The sequence below is a fragment of the Pristis pectinata genome, chromosome 14 (assembly GCF_009764475.1).
Source record: "Pristis pectinata isolate sPriPec2 chromosome 14, sPriPec2.1.pri, whole genome shotgun sequence".
NCBI classification, from domain to species: domain Eukaryota; kingdom Metazoa; phylum Chordata; class Chondrichthyes; order Rhinopristiformes; family Pristidae; genus Pristis; species Pristis pectinata.
This window is the reverse complement of record NC_067418.1, coordinates 771,662-797,057: the sequence shown is the minus strand read 5'-3', so window position 1 is coordinate 797,057 and position 25,396 is coordinate 771,662. Positions and strand designations below refer to the sequence as shown.

General features: G+C 52.0%; 1 protein-coding gene across 1 annotated transcript in view; it reads right to left on the bottom strand.

Moving 5' to 3' along the window:
* Positions 1–2,576, bottom strand: part of LOC127577947 (cadherin-related family member 5-like) — a 47,744-nt gene extending 45,168 nt beyond the window's left edge. The window contains exon 1 of the mRNA XM_052029655.1: positions 2,332–2,576. Coding sequence (XP_051885615.1) covers positions 2,332–2,576 — 245 coding nt within the window. The remainder of the gene's footprint in view (positions 1–2,331) is intronic.
* Between the last annotated feature and the right edge of the window lie 22,820 nt (positions 2,577–25,396).

Sequence of the window (25,396 nt, the reverse complement as noted above, 5' to 3'; positions counted from 1 at the left end):
ACAATGTGGGAGGAGGTGTAGTTGTGGTAGTTGGTGGGTTCAGAGTAAATACCAGTGGATAGTCTGTCTCCTGAGATGGAGAAAGAGATCTAGAAAAAGGGAGAGAAGTGTCAGAAATGGTCCACGTGAATTCAAATTGTTTGTTGCTCCATCCCTCCCTGTCCCTGTGACCCCCTCCAGCCCCTAAATCTCTCCCTGTGACCCCCCAGCCCCTACACTCCTCCCTGTCCCTGTGACCCCCTCCAGCCCCTACACCGCTCCCTGTGACCCCCCTCCGGCCCCTACACCCGTCCCTGTCCCTGTGACCCCCTCCGGCCCCTACACCCCGTCCCTGTGACCCCCTCTGGCCCCAACACCCCTCCCTCTGTATGGCAGCTCGTTCCACATATCCACTACGCTCTGTCAAAACTTGCCCCTCAGGTCCCCTTTAAGCTTTCCCCTCTCACTGTGAACGTGTGCCCTCCAGTTTTAGACTCCCCTACCCTGGGGAAAAGACTCTGGTCATCCACCTTATCGATACCCCTCATGATTTTATAAACCTCTATAAGGTCACCCCTCAGCCTCCATCACTCCAGGGAAAACATTCCCGGCCTGTCCCGTCTCTCCTTATCCATTCGTTCCCCGTCTCTTCACGTGTCTGTCTAAATGGTCAATGTTGCTGTGGAACCTGCCTCCACCCCGCCCCCCACCCCGGCAATGATCCAGGGACCCACCACTCCATGTAAACAAACTCACCATGGAACTCTCCTTTAAACTTTCCTCCTCTCACCCTAAACCCCTGCCCTTTGCTATTTTGGCAGCACACATGCTGTTTACATCAATGACGAGGTCGAGGGTTGAGAGCTTCAAGGTCCTGGGAGTGAACATAACCATTCGCCTGTCCTGGTCCAACCACGTAGATGCCACGGCCAAGAAAGCTCACCAGCACCTCTACTTCCTCAGGAGGCTAAAGAAATGTGACATGTCCCCTTAGACCCTCACAAACTTTTATCGATGCACCATAGAAAGCATCCTATCTGGATGTATCACGGCTTGGTACGGCAACTGCTCTGCCTGGGACCACAAGAAACTGCAGAGAGTTGTGGACACAGCCCAGTGCATCATGGAAACCAGCCTCCCCTCCATGGACTCTGTCTACACTTCTCACTGCCTCGGTAAAGCAGCCGACATAATCAAAGACCCCACCACCCCGGACATTCTCTCTTCTCCCCCCTCCCATCAGGCAGAAGATACAAAAGCCTGAAAGCACAGACCACCAGGCTCAAGAACAGCTTCTATCCCACTGTTATGACTATTGAACGGTTCCCTAGTCCGATAAAATGGACTCTTAACCTCGCAATCTACCTCGTTATGACCTTGCACCTTATTGTCTCCCTGCACTGCACTTACTCTGTATCTGTGACACTTTATTCTGCATTCTGTTACTGTATTCCCCTGTACTGCCTCAATGCACTGATGTGATGAAATGACCTGTGTGGACGGCATGCAAAACAAAGTTTTTCCACTGTCCCTCAGTACATGTGACAATAATAAACCAATTTACAAAACTGACAGACCCGACACTGGGTGTAGGAAGGATGCCTCCCCTACCCATGATGCGCCGGAGCAGGGGTAATAGTTGGAGGATAAAGCTATGCCATTTAGGACTGAGATGAGAAATGTATTTGCTCAAGGGGGGGGGGGGCGAACAGTCCAGCCCCTGTCACCCAAACTGTTCTAACGTTTCAACCAAAAACTGTCTTTTTTAAGCCGATATTGACCAATTAAAATCTTTGGCGGCCTCGGATCCCTCATTTGCATTCCACTAATGTAGGCGTTGCTGACCAATAGAAACTGCACATTAATGGCCAATAAGACCTTTGAGAGCGAAGTGATTGTCCAATAGTCAGTGAGGGCCTCGCACCCTCAGCCGGTCCCGGTGCCTGATGACCTCGGACCCAGGCAGTACAACGAGCAGCTCTGCTCTCAGCGACCCTGCTCGGTACCGGTGACTGCAGACCGACCACAGTCTGCCAGCTCACTATCTAACCCTCGCCACAGCGTCCACACTTCCCCTTTGCCCTGTAAAGGACAAATCTTACCGAGTTTCAATAGCACGAAGTTTCCGGAGCTCCGAGACGACTTCATCGGGGCGGTTGGGTCATGGAGACGACTGTGGGCCATCACCCCAGGGTGATCTCAGGAAAGAGATTAAAAACCAATATCACAGCCGGCAGGAGTAAGGCCGAGTATCCACTGTATGATAGAGCTGTCCCCCAACAGGGAATGGAGCCAGCTGAAGGCCCCCCAAGGTGACGGGGTCCTATGTAACTCCTGCCCAATCTTTCTGACCTGTCAGCCTTCCTCTGGATGTGTGCAGCCAAACCAGTGACGTTTTCAGACGAATCAGGAGTGTATGTACAACATTCCCGGCCGATGGTGGCACCAGAGCCACCTTCCTCAGCCGGCAGGAAGCCCAACACTAACCGGCTCTGCAGGGCCACAGTGCGAATCGCTGCCGTCTCAGCTGGAATGTCCTCCGTGGCTTGGCCGGGGTCCTGCAATGCCCGGGCCGTCCCATTGGGGAATCTTTCCATGGCGGAAGCCACACTGATGTTTCTGGGATCAGCCCTGCAGGGCTCTGGAATAGGGCCGCTGTTATCCAGAGGTGTCCAGCCTTGGATGGCTCCACACAGCTGGATGCAGGGATGGCGGGCGGGACGTTACAGTGTCACAGAGGCCCGGTAACAGCAACCTCTCCAAGGCCTCGGCTCAGGCCAGGCATCCCATCCGGAGGGGCATCCCCAGCAGACAGGGCAGCCTCCTGGCCACAGAGCCGCTCCGTGCCGTTCACGGGGTGGGGCTTGGGGGGTCGGCAGCAGTGAAGGAGTCGATCCTACTGTTGCCGAAGTCTGGCCCCAGACCCTGGCTATTACAGTAACAAACCTCTCCCAACTCACGGAGCAATCTCACCGCCGGAGGCTGACACCACCCCGCAGAGCGGTGGCCCCTGTGAGACGTGCAGTCTCTCGTTCCCCCTCAGCTCTGGCGTCGGTATCAAAGGAGAAGCCGGAACAGAGCTCCCTCTGACCAAGGGCTACCGGCTGCATCGATGCTCCCTGCCCTGAAAGCTCGGGCCCGAACAACTCGACCGGTTAGAACGCAGAGCGTGTCGTAACCAAGGGCGGTTCGGCACTGAAGCAAAGGACAGGCACCCTGAATATCCACAACCTAAAACACACAGTGACTGCTTAAAACCGCAAACGGTATCAAATAATTCAGTCCGTTAGTTCTTGTCCGCGGGGTCACCTTTACCGCCGGTTCCCTGGTCCAACGGTGCCGCAGGTTTGGCCCAGTATGTGTGGTCAGCAACACTTGACACGGACCTTCCCACTGGGGTTCAAGGCAGTTCATCCATCGATAGGATTTCACGAGTACCCAAACTCCCGGCTGGTGGGGTCGGGAACTCTGTCGTCGTCACGGTTTTCTGGGCTTCAATTACCTGTTTGTGGAAGAGTTCTCGTTAGTGCCACACAGTGCTGCAACACGTCTAACAGAAAGGGGAGGTGTAACCGGTAAGCGCATGGGACGTCCCAGTAGCATCCCATGTGGAGATGGGCCCGTTACGCGTTTGAAGTGCGGTGCGCTATCACAGGGGCCGGTGGAAGCGCCTCTGGACATTTCGGGGCCGGTTCCTCGCATCGCCGGAGGGTTCTGTGCTTTAAAAAACTGATGTTCCCCTTGGTGTCCCTGAAGCTGATCAGTAACCTTCCGAGAAACAGGCAAAGAGACTGGCTGTCCCAAAGGTCCCACAACGCTTACTGATTCACTGCTCAATGGTGCCTGTGGCCAATCGGAAGCGGGAATTGTGGAATAAGTGGCTCCAGTATCAATGAAGAAATCAAGTTGTTGTCCATTTACAGAGGCAGGACACTCTTAAGGGCAAGACCGTTAACAGTGTTGAAGAGCAGAGAGACCTTGGGGTGCAAGTCCATGACTCACTGAAAGTGGCTACACAGGTAGACAGGGTGGTTAAGGCGGCTTATGGAATGATTGCATTTATTAATCGGGGTATTGAGTACAGGAGTCAGGAAGTTATGATGCATCTCTATAGAACTCTGGTTAGGCCGCATTTAGAGTGTTGCGTGCAGTTCTGGTCACCTCACTATAGGAAGGATGGCAAAGCTTTAGAGAGGGTGCAGAGGAGGTTTACCAGGATGTCGAGGCTTTAGAGAGGGTGCAGAGGAGGTTTACCAGGATGCTGCCTGGATTAGAGGGCATGTGCTGTCAGGAGAGGCTGGACAAACTCGGGCTCTTTTCTCTGGAGCGACGGAGGCTGAGGGGTGATCTGTTGGAAGTGTATAAAATGATGAGGGGCAGAGATAGGGTGGACAAGCAATATCTTTTTCCCATTATTGAGTGATCCAATACCAGAGGGCATGCATTTAAGGTGAGAGGGGGTAGGTTCAGAACAGCTGTGAGGGAAACGTTTTTTGCTGAGATAAGATCTTTATTAGTCACATGTACATCGAAACAAGTGGTGGATGCCTGGAATATGTTGCCTGATAGGGTGGTGGAGGCAAATTCATTGGGGTCTTTTAAGAGGGTCTTGGATGGGCACATGAATGAGAGGAAAATGGAGGGATGTGGGCATTCTGTAGGTAGGAGGGATTAGCTATGTCGGCACAACATTGTGGGCCGAAGGGCCTGTTCTGTGCTGTACTGTTCTATGTACAGTCTAGGGAAGAGCAGGCTCAAATCTCCCCAGCAGTGGCCTGGCTGTCCGCAAACACCCTCCTCGCTGCCCGACCCCAGGCCAGTTAACGTGGGGTAACACCTGGTGCTGACACAAGGAATGGCTCACCTCCGTCAGCAAGTTTACACCTGGTGGTGTAACTGCCTCAGTCTTAACGTTAAATCTTTGCCTTCCCATCCCACACAAGCAACAGTGAACATTTCCCTTAACCTGGGCTGTAACCCATTTACAGTTATTTACCAAGGTGGGCGTCCCCGCCCCTGGGGTTTTCCTGCATGCTTCAGAAATGTGGTATGTATGAGATCTGTACTGGGACCCTGACTATTTGTGATTTTTATAAACAACCTGGATGAGGAAGTGGAGGGGTGGGTTAGTAAGTTTGCGGATGACACTAAGGTTGGGGGTGTTGTGGATAGTTTGGAGGGCTGTCAGAGGTTACGGAGGGATATAGATAGGATGCAGAGTTGGGCTGAGAAGTGGCAGATGCAGTTCAACCCAGATAAGTGTGAAGTGGTTCATTTTGGTAGGTCAAATATATTGGCAGAATATAGTCTTAATGGTAGGACTCTTGGCAGTGTGGAGGATCAGAGGGATCTTGGGGTCCGAGTCCATGGGACACTCAAAGTGGTGGTGCAGGTCGACTCTGGTTAAGAAGGCGTATGGTGTATTGTCCTTCATCAATCTGGGAATTGAACTTAGGAGCCGAGAGGTAGTGTTGCAGCTATATAGGTCCCTGGTCAGACCCCACTTGGAGTATTGTGCTCAGTTCTGGTCACCTCACTACAGGAAAGATGTGGAAGCCATAGAGAGGGTGCAGAGGAGATTTACAAGGATGCTGCCTGGAATGCAGAGCATGCCTTATGAAAGCAGGTTGAGGGAACTCAGCCTTTTCTCCTTGGAGCGACGGAGGATGGGGGGGGGGGGACCTAATAGAGGTGTATAAGATGATGGGAGGTATTGATCAGGTAGATAGTCAGAGGCTTTTCCCCAGGGCTGAATTGGTGGCCACAAGAGGACACAGGTTTAAGGTGCTGGGGAGATATAAAGGAGATGTCGGGGTAAGTTTTTTTACTCAGAGTGGTGAGTGCGTGGAACGGGCTGCCGGCAACGGTGGTGGAGGCGGATACGATAGGGTCTTTCAAGAGACTGTTAGATAGGTACATGGAGCTGGGTAAAATAGAGGGCTATGGGTAAGCCTAGTAATTTCTAGGGTGGGGGCATGTTCAGCACAGCTTTGTGGGCCGAAGGGCCTGAACTGTGCTGTTCTTGTTCTATGCGTTCTACACATTCCTTAATATCCTCGCCTGCCCTTTGCACAGTGCTGTGTATTGGACCCAATCTACAGTGCGAGGGGAGACACTCTCACAAAGTGTGTGTCAAGTTATATAGAACATAAAACGATTACAGCACAATTCAGGCCCTTCGGCCCACAAAGCTGTGCCGAACATGTCCCTACCCTAGAAATTACTAGGCTTACCCATAGCCCTCTATTTTTCTCAGCTCCATGTACCTATCTAACAGACTCTTAAAAGACCCTATCGTATCAGCCTCCACCTCTGGCTGCGCTGGGCCAGTGGCCGAGGCCGGCGCCGCCGAGTTCTCGGGGCTGACACCCGGCGTGAGCCTTGTACCTGTGGCTGAGGGAGGCAGAGGGGACGGTCCTCCGATTCCGGTACCGGTTGTTTCTCAAACACCGAGGTTGACACCACTATCTCTCCCGGTCCTCCTCCACATTCCCCGTGAGATCCGTCCAACCGCTCTGTGTCTCAATGCAGACCCCCCCCCCCGTCACCCCCGCACCTCCCTCCGATGTCCCCCCCCACACCTCCCTCCGATGTCCCCCCCCCACACCTCCCTCCGATGCCCCCCTCACCCCCGCACCTCCCTCCGATGTCCCCCCCCCACACCTCCCGCCGATGCCCCCCTCACCCCCACACCTCCCGCCGATGCCCCCCTCACCCCCCACACCTCCCGCCGATGCCCCCCTCACCCCCCACACCTCCCGCCGATGCCTCCTGTGACCCTCCCGACGGTGCCGGGAGGGAGGCTCTTACCTGCTCCCCGAGTCCACAGCTCACCCACACACCTGACGCTCTCTGCCCGGTAAGGCGAACGTGTCCCCGCCGGTGTCCCCCGAGGGGGTCCGGTGCCGTCTTTGGACGGGGCTCCGCCCGTTTCACTCACACACGGGAAAGAAAATGTTTCCCTCTCGCCCACAACGGCCCTTCTCCCCGTTCCTCTTCTTCTCGTATGTTTTCCTTCGTGGGACCCGGTGCTCACCCGCGGGAGGAGCCCGGCCCGAGGCACCGCGGACGGGGGACCCGACCCCACACCCCCGGCCCTCCCCGTTCTCGGGCGGGGGGACCCGACCCCCCGTCGCGATTGCTCGGCCATTTGCCACCCCTTTCGGTGACGGCGGACGACCACTGCCCCACACTCGGTCCCACTGAGGAACCCGAGCCGCCGCCGACACTGATCGGTCCGGGGCTCAGCTCCCGCACGGCGGAGCCGAGGACCCGTTGTCCCCCGTTCACCGGCTTCCGACAACTGGCGCTCGTTTCTCGAGTGCGGCCGGAGACCGGCCCGGCCCCGCCCGGCTGGCTTTTTTGAAACCGATATTGACCTATTAAGATCTTTGGCCACCTCATCTGCAAACATAAAGCACCAGTCGGGTGTCCTGACCAATAGAAGCTGCACGTTAATGGCCAATAATTCATCCGAGTTAGTGAAGTAACTGGCCAACAGTCAGTGAGTGTCCCGCACCCTCACCCGGTCCCGGCGTCCGCTGACCTCGGACCCAGGCTGTACAACCAGCAGCTCCGATCTCAGCGACCCTGCTCCGCACCGGTGACTGCAGACCGTCGACAAGCCACCTCTGCCAGCCCACTGTCTCACCCTGGCCACAGCGTCCGTTCTGACTTTCTTCTGCAGAAAGCAGAGCTGTGACTGGTTGAAAGGACACAGAATAAACTCTGAGCTCATGAACTAAAGGTAGCGGTAAGAATTACTGGCCCTGACGTCTCCCTTCCCCTCAATCCCTCCACTTTCTGACCCGGTGCTCTGGTTCCCACCCCCTGACAAACTAGTGGAAACTCCCGAGTAGCGACGAGGCGAAGGGACCGGTGTTGGATCTGCTGCGGTTGCAATGGGAAGGTTCCAGACGTCGGGGAGTGGTTGGTGGGACTGCGGGGGTGGGGTGGGGTGGGGTCCGGTAGTTGTGGAGGGATCAACCTCTTCCAACTGCTGACACAGGACAGGAGGGCGATGTGTGTCTCAGGTGCCGGCAGCTCCCCTGAGTGTGGAGCTGGGGGTGGAAGGTGAGAAGCAGGGAAGCTGTTTCTCCCTCCTCACACGCTGCCCGACCAGCTGAGTGCGTGTGTGTGTGTGCGTGTGCCTGTGTGTGAATTTGTGTGTGTGAGAGTGATACATCAGGAGGGATTTGTACACTCACGTCTCACTGGTTTGAGAGGTTTGTCTGGTGTTGTGGGCACTGTGTGCAGTGAAGCACAGACCAACAGCTGTGGAGAGATGTGCTTAACCGTGGTTAGCCATGGTTGGCTCTGGCTAACTGAGGTTAGCCGTGGTTATCCCTGGCTAACTGAGGTTGGCCGTGGTTATCCCTGGTTACCTGTGGTTAGCCGTGGTGCGGGGTTGTGACTGATGGGTAATGTCACCTCTGATCTGCTCTCCTGTGTCCAATTTTCTCCGTCAGACTATGGAAGACCCAGTGATCATCTGCTCGCTGCCCTGTGGCCCAGACAAGGTACGGAGAACTCTGCTCATGGTTACTGACAATCTCATTGCAAACCACAGGTCGGCACGGTGACCAGAGCTCAGACACGGGCCATGGGTCAACAGACGTGAACACTACAGAGGATCAGTGGGATGTAATTCACTTGGTTCTCAATGGCATGGATTGAAAAGGTGGGCAGGATGTGTCGGAGGGTTTGGGAACACTCGGATCCTGGGCCAGGGGTCTCAGCTAGAGGTGGGACTGATCTCCTCGGAGCAGAGGAGGCAGCTGGGGTGGGCAGGATGTGTCGAAGGGTTTGGGAACACTCAGATCCTGGGCAGGGAGCACAGCTGGGACGTTACGTGGAACCTTGGGCCATAACCGGAGGTTAACGTCCAGTTCCGCTCGCAGTACTTCAGGAAGGAGGTGATGGAGTCGTACAGCATGGAAACAGGCCCTTCGGCCCAGCGTGTCCATGCCGACCAAGACACTCACCTGAGCTAGTCCCATTTACCCGTGCTTGGCCCATTTCCCTGATCATTCCCATCCATGGACCTGTCCAAATGTCTTTTAAATGTTGTCATTGTACCTGCCTCACCCACTTCCCCCGACAGCTTGTTCCATACACCCACCGCCCTCTGCCAGGAGAAGTTGCCCCTCAGGTCCTTTTTGAATCTTTCCCCTCTCACCCCAAACCTATGGCCTCCAGTTTTTGGCTCCCTTCCCTGGGAAAAACACTGAGTGCATTCACCCTACCCACGCCCCTCATGATCTCATACACTTCGATAAGGTCACCTCTCAGTCTCCTACGTTCCTGGCCCACCCAATCTCTCCTGATAAGTCAAGACCTTGGTCCCAGCAACACTCGTGTAAATCTTCCCTGCACTCTTTCCAGCTTAATGATGTGTTTCCTGTAACAGGGTGACCTAAACCGGACACGATACTCCAAGTGTGGCCTCACCAATGTCTTCTGCAACATAACGTCCCAACTCTTATACTCAATGCCCTGACGAATGAAGGCCAGTGAATGAATGTCATCTTCTCGCAGCTCCCATCGGGCAGGAGGTACAGAAGCCCGAAGTCCCCACACCACCAGGTTCAGGAATGGGTGTATGGAACAAGCTGTCAGTTCTTGAACCGACCGGCACAACCCTGATCACTGCAGTTGAACAACATAATGACCACTTTGATCACTCTGCACCAATCGACTTTTCTTTTATCCTGATTGTGTTCTTTCTTGTAAAAATTGTGTACAGTTTATGTTTTCCTTGTGAGTGCTGTTTATCTGATGCTGTGTGCCTGTGATGCTGCTGCAGGTAAGTTTTCCATTGCACCCGTGCATGTGACAATAAACTCGAATGTGTGCCTTTGATCTCTGTGACCCCCTCCAGCCCCTACCTCTCTCCCAGTCTCTGTGACCCCCCTCCAGCTCCCACACCTCCCTGTCTCTGTAACCCCCTCCAGCCCCTACCTTTCTCTGTAACCCCCTCCAGCCCCTACACCCCTCCCCCTTTCTGTAACCCCCCCACCCCGACCCCTACTTCTCTTCCTGTCTCTGTGAACCCTTCAGGTTCCATTTAAATATCTCCCCACTCACCTCAAACCTTTGCCCTTGAATCGAGGCTCCCCTGTCCTGGGGAAGACCCTCTAACTATGCCCCTCATACTCTCATAGACCTGGGCAGCTCACTGTTCAGCCCCATACATTCCAGTCACAACAAACCCAGCCTCGATCACTGACAGACACCAAGGGCCTTCCTCTGTGTCAGCTGGCAATAAAATAGCAGAAACCAGGTAAATGTTGCTCAGAAATGTATGTTTATTCTTTACATTCAATAATCAGGAATACGAACTGAATTACAGGAACATCCCCCTTGCTGCGATGGTGAAGTGTGAATGGAGGAGTGAGATTTCCCGGATGCTGTCTCAATGCAACTCCTTGTCACGGTCCTACACTATGGGGAGCCTGTGCAGAAGTGAAAATGTTTCAGAGCAACATCCGGTGCATGGGTGCAGACTGCATGTGTCACCATGGGCAGCATGGAACTCAGCACTCACTGGTTTAATGTGAACACACTGGATCTCCTACAGGGCAACTCAAGCAAGCAGGAGAACCTTCATCTGGCTCCTGGTCTCAACAACACTTCATTCACCCAGTTACAGCAGGACAGGCCCAACGGACATTGCCCATCCCTCACTGTGCTTGGGAGGTGGGGCTGAGAGATCTCCTTGATCCGCTGCAGTCTCTCTGGTGAAGGAGCTCTCAGTGTGCCGGTGGGGAGGGAGTTCCAGCGATTAGACCCAGTGACGGTGAGGGAACAGTGAGATATTCCCAAGTCAGGACAGTGTTTGACCCTCACCCAGTCTGTGCTGTTTGTCTCACGAGCAGAGAGGGAATACGATGGGAGACTGCCCGATCTTCAGGGAGCAGCTAGAGAGGGAGCCCCTTGCCCCGGGAATGAGACGTTTGTAGCAGGGACAGTGCCTGTTCCCGAACTCCAGGACTGGAACCACAGCGAGATCCTGAGCTCACTCACTGGCAGCCTCACAGCCCGTGAAGCAGTCCCAAAGTACAGCCACTCTTCCAACGGGAAGCCATTTATGCACAGCATCATCCCAACATGGTTTCGTGAAGGGAAGATCCTGCCTGACCAACCTATTGGAGTTTTTGAAGAACTCTCAGGTAGGGTGGATAAGGGAGAGGCGGTAGATGTTGTGTATTTAGACTTTCAAAAGGCCTTCGACAAGGTGCCGCAGAAGAGACTGATTACTAAGATGAGAGGTCATGGAATTACAAGTAGGATAACAGAATGGGTGGATCATTGGCTGGTTGGCAGAAAGCAAAGGGTGGGAATAAAAGGATCCTGTTCTGGTTGGCTACCGGTTACTAGTGGTGTTCTGCAGGGGTCAGTGTTGGGGCCACTTCTTTTCACTTTGTACATTAACGATTTGGATGATGGAGTAAGTGGTTTTGTGGCTAAGTTTGCGGATGACACCAAGATAGGCGGAGGAGTAGAGAGTATTGAGGAGACAGGAAGGTTGCAGAGAGACTTAGATAGTTTAGGAGAATGGGCAAGGAAATGGCAGATGAGATTCAATGTTGAGAAATGTGCCGTCGTACACTTTGGAAACAGAAATAAACGGGCAGATTATTATCTAGAAGGGGAGAAAATTCAAAGTACAGAAGTACAAAGGGACTTGGGGGTACTCGTGCAGGATACCCTAAAGCAAATGCTATGTTGGCATTCATTTCAAGAGGTATAGTGTATAAAAGTAAGGAAGTGTTGATGAGCTCTATGGGGCCACTAGTGAGGCCTCATTTGGAATACTGTGCACAGTTTTGGGCCCCATATCTTAGGAAGGATGTGCTGATGTTGGAGAGAGTTCAGAGGAGATTTACGAGGATGATTCCTGGAATGAAAGGGCTTACATACGATGAGCGTTTGTCGGCTCTTGGACTGTGCTCACTGGAGTACAGAAGAATGAGAGGGGACCTCATAGAAACATTTAGAATGTTGAAAGGACTGGACAGAGTAGATGTGGCTGCGCTGTGTCCCTTGGTGGGTGAGTCCAGGACCAGAGGGCACAATCTTAGAATTAGAGGGTACAGGTTTAAAACAGAGATGAGGAGGAATTTCTTGAGCCAGAGGGTAGTGAATTTATGGAATTCCTTGCCACGTACAGCAGTAGAGGCCCGATCATTAGAGGCATTTAAGGAGTAGATTGATAGGTATCTAATTAGTTGAGGTATCAAGGGATATGGGGATAAGGCTGGGGGTTAGAATAGTTTTTCCCTCATGGAGCAGACTCCCCCCCCCCCCCCACCCATTTCTCATTTCTTTTTTCTGTTTCCCCTTTTCTTTGGAGCAGACTCGATGGGCCGAATGGCCTACTTCTTCTCCCTTGTCTTGTGATCTTGTGAGACACCTTTATCCACAGAACCTGCATGCACACATCCAAGGTCCCAAATTGCCAGGTTTACAGATCGGGCCGGGTCTGTGTGCGGAGATGGGAATGTTGGACGCAATCTGCTTCCAGCGTCAGGGTCCTGCCACAACCTGGGTGGCCTGAGCAGGATCAACACCTCACTCCTCACCAACTCCTCACCCCTCACCAACCCTGCACCACTCACCCCTCGCCAACAACCCGCACCACTCACCCCTTGCCAACCCTCGCCCCTCACCAACCCCTCCCACTCCCCCATCCAGAACGTGGGTGGCATGAGCAGGATGTCCCAGGGTTGCCAGCAGCACTGGAGGGGAGGAACGAGCTCCAACCTGCTGCACTGATAAAGTTCTGATCCAGTATAACAGCTGCCCCCACCCGCAGGAGCTGGTCTGCTGGGGAACCATGTTACCTTGGTGACTGGGGGGACCTCCCTTCCAGTGAATGTTCGAGCGAGGCAGCGAGCTCATCGACATCAGGGTGCGCTGGCATTACTGGCTGAGCAATGCTATTGGAGAGAGAGTGTCAGAGTCAGGATGGCATTCCTCACCCCTCACCAACCCCTCGCCCCTCACCAACCCATAACCCCTCGCCCACCCCTCGCCAACCCCTCCCACTCCCCCACCTCCTTTAACAACAAATCAAACAACTGAATGAACAGAACCTCACTGGTGCGAGACAGAGAGCGAGAGAACAGTCTGATGTACTGTTGGGATTTCTCAGGTGGGTTCAAGAACCTGATGGCAGTGGGGAAGAAGATGTTGTTGAACCGTGAGGTGTGGGGTCTTCAGGCTCCTGCACCTCCTGCCTGATGGCAGCATCGAGAAGAGGGCACGGCCCAGATGGTGGGGGTTTCTGATGGTGGATGTCTCCTTCCTGAGGTATCATCTCCTGTAGATGTCCTCGGCGGTGGGGAGAGCTGTACCCGTGATGGAACTGGCTGAGTCCACCACTCCCTGTGTTGATGGTCAATGAGGAGGAGATGAGGTTTCTGATCCGCACTGACTGTGGCCTCCCAGTGAGGAGGTCGAGGATCCAATTGCAGACGGAGGTACAGAGGCCCAGGTCTTGGAGCCTGATGATAAGTTTGGAGGAGATGATGGTGTTGAAGAACGGGCTGTGGTCAATGAACAGCAGCCTGACATGTTCCGGTTGTTCAGGTGGCCCAGAACAGAGTGGAGAGCCAGTGAGCTCACATCTGCTGCACACCTATTGTGGTGAGAGGTGAGTTGAAGCAGTTTCCAGGTCAATGTGTGGCTAAGGTGCAGGAGGGAGGGTTTCAGCTTCAAGGGTTATTGGCCTCTCTCCCAGGGCATAGAACACAGGACAGTACAGCACAGCAACAGGCCCTTCAGCCCAACATGTCTGCCCCAAACACGATGCCAACAAACTAAATCTCTTCTGCCTGCACACGGTCCCTCTCCCTCCACTCTCTGCACATTCATGTGTCTGTCTAACAGCCTCTTAAACCCCACTATCGTATCTGCCTCCACCCCCACCCCTGGCAGCCTGTTCCAGGCACCCACCACTCTCTGTGTAAATACCTGCCCCGCACACCTTTCCCCACCTCACCTTAAATCCACGTCCTCCAGTAGTTGAACTTCTACCCTGTGAGAAGGATTCTGACTTTCTATCCCACCTATGCCTCTAACTTTTATAAACCCCTGTCAGGTCTCTCCTCAGCCTCTGATGTTCCAGAGAAAACAACCCAAGTCTGTACAACCTCTCCTCATAGCTCACACCCTCTAATCCAGGCAGCATCCTGGCGAACTTCTTCTGTACCCTCTCCAAAGCCTCCACATCCTTCCTGTAATGGGGCGACCAGAACTGCACACAGTGCTTGGCCTAACAAGAGTTATATACAGATGCAACACGAAAACAGAGGAGGGGCTGGTTGCACCTAATCTGGAGCGGAACCAATATCCTCGAAGTGAGGTTTGCTCGTGGGACGCGAAGGTTTCAACTAGCAGCTCAAGCAGGAAGAGAACCTTCACCTGGCTCGTGCGTTGAAAGCAGCGTCATCGGTGGACAGGGTGGTGATAAAGGTGTTTGGCATGCTGGCCTTCAGTCAGGGCACTGAATACAGGAGTTGGGACGTTATAGTTGTATTAGTTATTGGTGAGGCCTCACTTAGAGAGTTTTGGTCGCCCTGTTATAGGAAAGATGTGGTTAAACTGGAAAGACTGCAGAGAAGATTTACAAGGATGTTGCCAGGATTCGAGGGCCTGAGTTACAGGGAGAGGTTGGCCAGGCTGGGTCTTTATTCCTTGGAATGTAGGAGAATGAGGGGCTTAACATTGAGAGGCATGGATAAGGTGGACGGTAACAGTCTGTTCCCTAGGGTGGGGGAGTCCAGAACTAGGGGGCATAGGTTTAGGGTGAGAGGGGAAAGATTTAAAAGGGGAACCTGAGGGGCAACGTTTTCACACAGAGGGTGGTGAGTGTATGGACTGAGCTGCGTGAGTGGGTGAGGCAGGTACAACAGGGCAGGCGCGGTAGTGTAGCGGTTAGTGTAACACTTTACAGCGCCAGCGACCCGGGTTCAATTCCGGCCGCTGTCTGTAAGGAGTTTGTATGTTCTCCCCGTGTCTGCTTGGGTTTCCTCCGGGTGCTCCGGTTTCCTCCCACATTCCAAAGACGTACGGGTTAGGAAGTTGTGGGCATGCTATGTTGGCACCAGAAGCGTGGTGACACTTGTGGGCTGCCCCCAGAACACTACGCAAAAGGTGCATTTCACTGTGTGTTTCGATATACATGTGACTAATGAAGAAATCTTATCTTACAATGGCGTCATTAAGAAGCATGGATAGGAGCATGGAGGGGAGACCATCCCTCTCTACTAAACCCTGGCTCCCTAGCCCTACACTGCGCCCCACCCCTCAAACCTCAGCCGTCACCTGGGAGGAATCTGTTTTTCCAGAAAGTCCATTACGGCTTTGGATCTCAAGTTGTCCTTGTATTTCTTGGTGAAGATCCAGTTGACAAACGTTTGTGTCCCGGCAGGCAGAGGATCGAGAGCATCGAGCATGGAACATAGAACATTGAATTGAGAACATCAACACAGAATATGGAACTTAAAGCACTCAGTGCACAGCACTGCACACAGCACAGCACTGCACACAGCTCACTGCACAGCACTGCACACTCCACACTGCATGGCACTGCACACTGCAGAGCACTGCACGCAAGACACTGCACAGCACTGCACATTGCACACAGCTCACTGCACAGCACAGCTCACTGCACAGCACTGCACACTGCAGAGCACTGCACATTGCACACAGCTCACTGCACAGCACTGCACAACACAGCACACAGCACATCACTGTACGCTGCTCAGAGCAAACCTCACACAGCACATTGCACAGAGCACATAGCACGCTGCACACAGCACACAGAACAGAACACATGGCACAAAACACACAGCACACTGCACAGAGCACACAGCACACAACCCAGTGCACGCTGCACAGAGAACAGAACACACGACACACTGCACAGAGCACATTGCACACAGCACAGGGCTCACAACAGTGCATACTGCACACTGCACAGAGCACACAACACATTTAACACAGCACACCACACATTTAACACAGCACAGGGCACACAACAGTGCACACTGCACAGAACACACTACACAGAGCACACAACACATTACACACAGCACACAGCACAGAACACACTAGATGCAGCACACTGCACAAGCATGCTGCACAGAGCACACTGCACACAGCACAGAGCACACTGCACACAACCCAGTGCACACTGCACAGAGTGCAATTCACACAGAACAGAACACAGCATACTGCACAGAGCACACAACACATTGCACACATCACACAACATGAAGCACAGACCACACTGCACAGAGCACACTGCGCACAGCACACTGCACGCTGCACAGAGCACACACACCACACTAGAGCGCAAGAACAGACCCTTCACTGTTGGAACACACAAAGGAGATTCTGAAAGGGGAGGGAGAGCAGCCAGAGGTTGTAATCCATATTGGTACTCAGGACACAGTCAACAGCAACAGGAGGGGCAGCAGGGGCAGTGGGGGGAGGGGCCACGATGGGAACGTCAGTCATATCCCCCCCGTGCCGCCGAGGTGGAACCAGCAGCCTGGCGGCTGGGACAATGGCGACGGACATGCCCAAACGCCTTGCACGCATGGCACCGCGGACGGCCGGTGGCCCAGAAAACCTGGTAGTGCTGCCCCTCGTACGTGATCTGGAAATGCCCCTCGGCATCCCCTCCCCGCTCCAGCTGCATCAACAGCGAGCGCTTGAAGGAGTACACGTTCTCAAAGCCAGGTACAGCCGGCTTGAGTAGCATCGGAGTGATGCTTGACCGCACCTCGCCCAGAGACCGCAAGTGAGGAAGGAGGACCTCATCAGGGATATGGGGAAAAACATCGGACAGGAAGACCCGCTGCATGGGGGCCCCCACCGGCATAAAGACCTCCCCTGATGTCAGCCCCCCTGCCCAAGGGCCAAGGACACCTCCTTCTCCGAGCGCAATGCAAACACCAGTCCACCAAACATTCGGGTGACCACGACAACACCTGCCCTGCCCCCCACCGCCTCAGACATGGCCCTTGGGCCACCCCCCCAGTCCGATCGATGGAGGCACAGAGCAGCGCACCACATTGTTCAAAGTCAACAGTCTGAAGGGCGACGTCGTCCCAGTAGCCACGCCTCCAGGAGCAGTGACGGCCGCGTAGGACCGAGGCTGCGTCACGCCCGAGGCACAGGCAGCCGTGATAAGTCCCTACGCAGTCAGAAATCAAAGACACACTGCCTGCCCGATAAGTCCACAAAAAGCAGTTCAGTGAAAAAGAAGGTGGGAGACGTCTCCAGATAAGCAGTCTGTGAGTCGAACTCCAGCGCCGTCCCTCCCGCACGCAGCGAAGCGTCCACCGGCAGCCCGGCCTGACGTTTCCCTGGCCGCACGAAAGTCCAGGAGTCACCGAGAAACTCTTCACCCAGGCGCCCTGGGCCAAGTTCTCCAGTGGGAGGAAGCCGGCCGATAACACAGGCCAGATGAACTCCAGGTCCGGCTCCCTCAAAGTTCGAATGAACCCCTGGCAACTCGCCAGCCACTTCTGCTCCCACAGCGCTTGGAGATCAGCTCCAACAGCAGGGGAAAAAAACACCTCTCTCGAAGAGAAGCCGCCTCAGCCCCCGCTCCAGACGAAGGACACACACTCCCGCAACTTCCAAAAACACTCCGAACTCACTCTTGTAGATTCTCACCATAAATCAGCAGTCCAACGGAGAGCACACTCAGTACTGCCCCCTCCCACAGCATGACCCTCCCTCATTATCACCCCTCTGACTCCTCATCTTGACATCAGTACCTGAGCGTCGGACTCCCTGAGGACAGTGAGTATGAGGAGACAGACTCCGGCCAAAATGACCGTCCGGTTCATCGTTCCCTGAAATAAAGCAAGAAATGAATGCAGGAGCACAGCTGGTGCTCTCCTCTCCTTGGTCTCTCCCTCCTGCAGCAGTCACCCCCGTCCCCGCCCCACCCCGTCCCTGCACCCACCCTGTCCCGCTCCCACCCCCACCCCCACCCCCCTTCCCACACCCACCCCCGTTCCACCCCCACCCTCACACCCCCGACAGCTCCATGTCCCACCTCTCGTTCACCCCCAGCACAGGCATCAGACCAGTTTACCCTGCCTCGAAGTCTCTGCTTCCCTCCTCTCCTCAGGCCCTCCCTCAGGATCCAGGACACTTCTGTCTGATAATTCTCCCAACACCTGAGCATTGCACAGCAAATCCCACACCTGGTGCACAGAGCACAGAGGGGTCCAATGGAAAGGAGGGTCCTGGCCTCTGTGTACAGGCACAGCATACGAGTGTACACACACACACACACACACACACACACACACACACACACACACACACACACACACACACACACACACATGTCAACACATGCACGCACACGCACACACATGGAGAGCATACGAGCTTGCACACCATAAGACCATGAGACATAGGAGCAGAATTAGGCCATTCGGCCCATCGAGTCTGCTCTGTCATTCGATCATGGCTGATTTATTTTTCCCTCTCAACCCCATTCTCCTGCCTTCTCCCTGTAACCTTCAACGCCCTTACTAATCAAGAACCTATCAATCTCCGCTTTAAATATACCCAATGCCTTGGTCTCCACAACCGTCTGTGGCAGTGAATTCCACAGATTCACCACCCTCTGGATAAAGAAATTCCTCCTCATCTCTGTTCTAAAGGGAGTCCAATTCTGAGGCTGTGCCCTCTGGTCCTAGACTCTCCCACTACTGGAAACATCCTCTCCACATCCACTCTATCCAGGCCTTTCAATATTCGGTAGGTTTCAGTGAGATCCCCCCTCATCCTTCTGAACTCCAGTGAGTACAGGCCCAGAGCCATCAAATACTCCTCATACATTAACCCTTTCATTCCCAGGATAATTCTCGTGAACCTCCTCTGGACCCTCTCCAATGCCAGCACATTAGATATGGGGCCCAAAACTGCTCACAATTCTTCAAATGTTGCCTGACCAATGCCTTATAAAGCCTCAGCAGTACATCCTTGCTTTTATATTCTAGTCTTCTTGAAATGAATGCTGACATTGCATTTGCCTTCCTTACTACTGACTCAACCTGCAAGTTAACCTTTAGGGAATCCTCAACCAGGACTCCCAAGTCTCTCTGCATTTCCAATTTCTGTAATACCACGGGTTCTCATCTTGTTCAGCAGCCTCATGTGTGGTACCTTGTCAAAGGCTTTCCGAAAATCCAAGTAAACATCCACTGACTCTCCTTTGTCTATCCTGCCTGTTACTTCCTCAAAGAACTCCAACGGATTTGTCAGGCCAGATTTCCACTTAAGGACACAGTGCTGACTTCAGCCTATTTTATCACATGCTTCCAAGTACCCTGAAACATCATCCTTAATAATAAATCTTACCAACCACTGAAGTCAGGCTAACCGGCCTATAATTTCCTGTCCTTTGCCTCCCTCCCTTCTTAAAGAGTGGAGTGACATTTGCGATTTTCCAGTCCTCCGGAACCATTCCTGACTCTAGTGATTCTTGAAAGATCAGTGCTAACGCCACCACAATCTCTTTAGCTACCTCAGGACCCTGGGGTGTATTCCATTCAGTCCAGGTGACTTATCCAACTTCAGACCTTTCAGCTTCCCAAGCACCTTCTCCTTAGTAATAGTGAATACACTTACTTCTGCCCCCAGACTCTCTCGAATTTCTGGCACGTTGCTGGTGTCTTCCACAGTGAAGACAGATGCAAAATACTTATTCAGTTCGTCCACCATGTCTTTGTTCCCCATTACGCTTCTCCAGTGTCATTTTCCAGTGGTCCCATGTCCACTCTTGCCTCTTTTACTCTTTATAAATCTTGAAAAAACATATTATTGGCGAGCTTACCTTCATATTTCATCTTTCCCTTGTCAGCCACGGTTGCCTCATCCTCCCTTTAGAATGCTTCTTCTTCTTTGGGATGAACTGATCCTGCATCTTCCGAATTACTCCCAGAAATTTGGTATTGGTATTGGTTTATTATTGTCACTTGTACTGAGGTACAGTGAAAAACTTGTCTTGCAAACCGATCATACAGATCAATTCATTACACAGTGCAGTTACATTGAGTCAGTACAGAGTGCATTGATGTAGTACAGGTAAAAACAGTAACAGTACAGAGTAAAGTGTCACAGCTACAGAGAAAGTGCAGTGCAATAAGGTGCAAGGTCACAACAAGGTAGATTGTGAAGTCATAGTCCATCTCATCGTATAAGGGAACCATTCAATAATCTTATCACAGTGGGGTAGAAGCTGTCCTTGAGCCTGGTGGTACGTGCCCTCAGGCTCCTGTATCTTCTACCCAATGGAAGAGGAGAGAAGAGAGAATGACCTGGGTGGGTGGGGTCTTTGATTATGCTGGCTGCTTCACCAAGACAGCAAGAGTCCAAGGAGGGGAGGCTGCTGTCCGTGATGCACTGGGCTGCGTCCATAACTTTCTGCAGTTACTTGCAGTCCTGGGCAGAGCAGTTGCCGTACCAAGCCGTGATACATCCAGATAGGATGCTTTCTATGGTGCATCGGTAAAAGTTGGTGAGAGTCAAAGGGGACAAACCAAATTTCTTTAGCCTCCTGAGGAAATAGAGACGCTGGTGAGCTTTCTTGGCCGTGGCATCAATGTGATTTGACCAGGACAGGCTGTTGGTGATACTCAGTCCCAGGAACTTGAAGCTCTCAACCCTCTTGACCTCAGGACCATTGATGTAGACAGGTGCATGTACACCACCCTCTTTCCTGAAGTCAATGACCAACTCTTTTGTTGCCTGCCATTCCTGCCATTGCTGCTCTACCGTCATCCCTGCCGGGGTCCCCTTCCAATCAACTCTGGCCAGCTCCTCTCTCATGCCTCTGTAGTTACCTTTACTCAACTGTAATACTGATACATCCGATTTCAGCTTCTCCTCTCAAACGGCAGGGTGAATTCTATCATATTATGATCACTGCCTCCGAAGGGTTCCTTTACCTGAAGCTCCCTAATCAAATCTGGTTCATTGCACAAAACCAAATCCAGAATTGCCTTTTCCCTGGTGGGCTCAACCACAAGCTGCTCTAAAAAGTCATCTTGTAGGCACTGTACAAATTCCTTCTCTTGGGATCCAGTGCCAACCTGATTTTCCCAGTCTACCTGCATATTGAAATCCCCCATGACCAACATAACATTGCCCTTTTTACATGCCTTTTCTGTCTCCAGTTGGTATTGGTTTATTATTTTCACTTGTACTGAGGAACAGTGAAAAGCTTGTCATACAAACCGATCGTACAGGTCAATTCATTAGACCGTGCTGTTACGTAGAGTTAGTACAGAGTGCATTGATGTAGTATGGGTAAAAACAATAACAGTACAGAGTAAAGTGTCACAGCTACAGAGAAAGTGCAGTGCAATAAGGTGGGAGGTCACAACAAGGTCACAACAAATTTGTCCCCTACATCCTGGCTGCTATTCAGAGGCCTGTACATAATTCCCATCAGGGTCTTGTTACCTTCGCAGTTTCATAACTTTACCCACAAGGATGCTACACCTTCTGACCCTATGTCACTTCTTGCTGAGGATTTAATTTCATTTTTTTACCAACAGAGCCACCCCACCCCCTCTGCCCACCTGCCTGTCTTTTCAATAGGATGTGTATCCTTGGATGTTTAGTTCCCAGCTGTGACCTTCCTTCAACCATGACTGTGATGTCCACGACATACCTGCCAATTTCTAACTGCGCTATGAGCTCAGTTACCTTGTTTCGTACACTGCGTGCATTCAAATACAACAGTCCTGTGTTCACCACCCCTCTTCTCCAATTTGTCTCCATGTTGCCTGAAGTTAAATTCCTATCCCTTTCTAAACTTTCTGTCTTGTGTTTTATTCTGGAGACTTCAGGAACCTGCACTCTCCTTCCCTTTTACTTTATCTATATTTTTCCAACCTGTTGAACCCACCCACTACTATTTAGTTTAAAGCCCTATCCTCATCCCTAGTTATGTGATTGGCCAGGACCCTGGTCCCACCGTGGTTCAGGTGGAGCCCGTCCCATTGGAACAGCTGCCTCCTTCTCCAATACTGGTGCCAATGTCCCATGAATTCAAACCCACTTCTCTCACACCAATCTTTGAGCCACGCATTTAACTCTCTGATGCCAACTTCAATTTGCACATGGCTCAGGTGGCAATCCAGAGATTATTACCTTTTTGGTTTTGATTTTTAATTTAGTCCCCAGCTACCTATGTTGTTGGTACCCACATGGAACATGACAACTGGATCTTTCCCCTCCCACACACACACAAACACACAGCATGTGAGCTCACACACACACACACACACACACACACACACACACAGGCACACACACTGGCACACACACTGGCCCTGACCTCTGGGGAGATGCACCAGCAGAGGACACGCTCTGAAGCTCTGGAATGTCAGCTTTAAACCTCACTTGCTCTTTAATTCCCTTCATTCCAATATCTCTCACTCTCTCCCTCCCTCCAGTCTTGATCCCTCACTCTCCCTCCTTCCAGCCTCAATCCCTCACTCTCTGTCTCCCTCTGGCCCTGATATCTCTCTCTCTCTCTCTCTCTCTCTCTCTCTCTCTCTCTCTACATACCTGCCTCAGTACTCTCACACACTTGTCAGTCCAGTCTCTCTATAACATACTCACCTTGCCTGCCGTGACAACTGGGCTTCGGTAACAGTTTTCAAACAGATTCAGTCTCCTGGTTAGTTGGGTCTCTTAAATATTACCATTTCTTTTGATCTGGTTAATGTTTGGCCGGCCCCTGTTAACCTGACCGCATAAATCAGCTCAAATCAGAGGTGTTCTAGTGCGTGAATCACTCATAGTTCGCAGGCAGCTCCAACACGTCATTAAGAAGGCAAACGCCATGTTGGCCTTTTTTTACGAAAGGTTTGGAGTTTAAGATCAGGGAGGTTTGTTCCAGATGTACAGGGAGTCGGTGAGACCTCAGCTGCAGCACTGCGCACAGTCGTGATTCCCTCACCTAAAGAGGGGTACAGTAGGACTGGAGTCAGTCTGAAGGGACTTCACCAGGGAGATTAACCCAAGGGTAGTAATTTTTGGATTACTCCCAGTGCCGCCTGCTAGTGGAGATAGATGAATTACAGCTTGGGATGTTGTTGTGTTGCCCAGTGAGCTGGTCCCATCTGCCCGCGTTTGATCCATAGCCCACTAAACCTCTCCTATCCACGGACTTATCGAGACGGCTTTTAAACGTTGCTGATGTGTCCGCCTCAACCACTATTTCTGGCAGCTCATTTCAAACACGCACCAACACTACTAATCAGGGACAATATCACAGCTGCACTCAGAGGGGACATAATGGAGGGCTCGTCCACTGAGTCTCTATGGGTAGAACTCAAAAATAAGAAAGGTGCAATCACTCTGTTGGGATTATACTGCAGACTCCCCGATAGCCACCGGGACATTGAGGAACAGATATGCGGGCAGATTAGGGAAAGGTGTAAAAGTAATAGGGTTGTTGGCATGGGGTCTTCAACTTCCCCAATATAAACTGGGACCTCCTTAGTGCAAGAGGTTTAGACAGGGCAGAATTTGTTAGGTGCATCCAGGAGGGTTTCTTAAAACAATATGTCGATAGTCCAACGAGAGGATGGGCCATACTGGGCCTGCTGTTGGGTAACGAGCCTGGCCAGGTGACTGACCTTTCAGTGGGAGAACAGTCAGGGAACAGTGACCACAACTCCTTACGTTAAGCTCGCTATAGATAAGGATAAGTATGGATCTTGCGGGAGAGTATTAAATTGGAGCAGGGCAAATTACGGGAGCATTCAGCAGGAACTGGGGAGAGTTAATTGGGAACAGCTGTTTTTGGGCAAGTTCACATCTGACCTGTGGAGGATGTTTAAAGACCAACTGCACAGAGTACAGGACAGGACAGGGATGTTCCAGTAAGAAGGTAGGAGAAGGATGGCAGGGGAAGGGAACCTTGGATGTCGAGAGAGGTGGTGAATTTAATCATGAAGAAAAAGGAAAAGTATGTGAAGTTTTGGAAGCTGGGATCAAACTGAGCACTTGAGGATTATAAAGAAGCAAGAAAAGAACTCAAGGGGAATTAGGAAATCCAGGAGCGGCCATGAAAAGTCCTTGGCAAGTAGGATTAAAGAGAATCCCAAGGAATCCTATACATACGTCAAGAGCAAGAAGATAACTAGGGAGAGGGTAGGACCACTCAAGGATAAAGGAGGGAACATGTGCTTGGAAGCGGAGGATGTGGGTGAGGTCCTTAATGAGTACTTTGCATCAGTATTTACCAAGGAGAAGGATGTGGAGGATCAGGAGGTCAGTGTGGAGCGCGCTAATATGCTGGGGCATTTCGAGATAAATGAGGAGGTAGTGTCAGGTCTCTTAAAGAGCATTAAGGTGGATAAGTCCCCAGGGCCTGATGGGATATACCCCAGGTTATTGAGAGAGGCAAGAGGTGAGATTGCTGGGGCCTTGACCAATTCGAGGTGACGAGGGTGATTGATTGGTATTGGTATTGATTTATTATTGTCACTTGTACCGAGATACAGTGAAAAACTTGTCTTGCATACCGATTGTACAGGTCAATTCATTACACAGTGCAGTTACATTGAGTTAGTACAGGGTGCATTGATGTAGTACAGGTAAAAACAGTAACAGTACAGAGTAAAGTGTCACAGCTACAGAGAAAGTGCAGTGCAATAAGGTGCAAGGTCACAACAAGGTAGATTGTGAGGTCAGAATCCATCTCATTGTATAAGGGAACCGTTCAATAGTCTTATCACAGTGGGGTAGAAGCTGTCCTTAAGTCTGGTGGTACGTACCCTCAGGCTCCTGTACCTTCTACCCAATGGAAGAAGAGAGAATGACCTGGGTGGGTGGGGTCTTTGATTATGCTAGCTGCTACACCAAGACAACAAGAGGTAAAGACAGGGTCCAAGGAGGGGAGGCTGGTTTCCATGGTGCACTGGGCTGTGTCCACAGCTCTCTGCAGTTTCTTTCAGTCCTGGGCAGAGCAGTTGCTGTACCAAGCCATGATACATCCAGATAGGATGCTTTCTATGGTGCATTGGTAAAAGTTGGTGAGAGTCATAGGGGACAAACCAAATTTCTTTAGCATCCTGAGGAAGTAGAGGTGCTGGTGAGCTTTCTTCATGATTGACCAGGACAGGCTGTTGGTGATGTTCACTCCTGGGAACTTGAAGTTCTCAACCCTCTCAACCTCAGCACCATTGATGTAGACAGGAGCATGTACACTGCCCCTTTCCTGAAGTCAATGACCAGCTCTTTTGTTTAGTTGACATTGAAGGAAAGGTTGTTGTCATGACACCATTCCACTAAGCTCTCTATCTCCTTCCTGTACTCCGACTCATCGCTGTTTGAGATACGGCCTACAACGGTT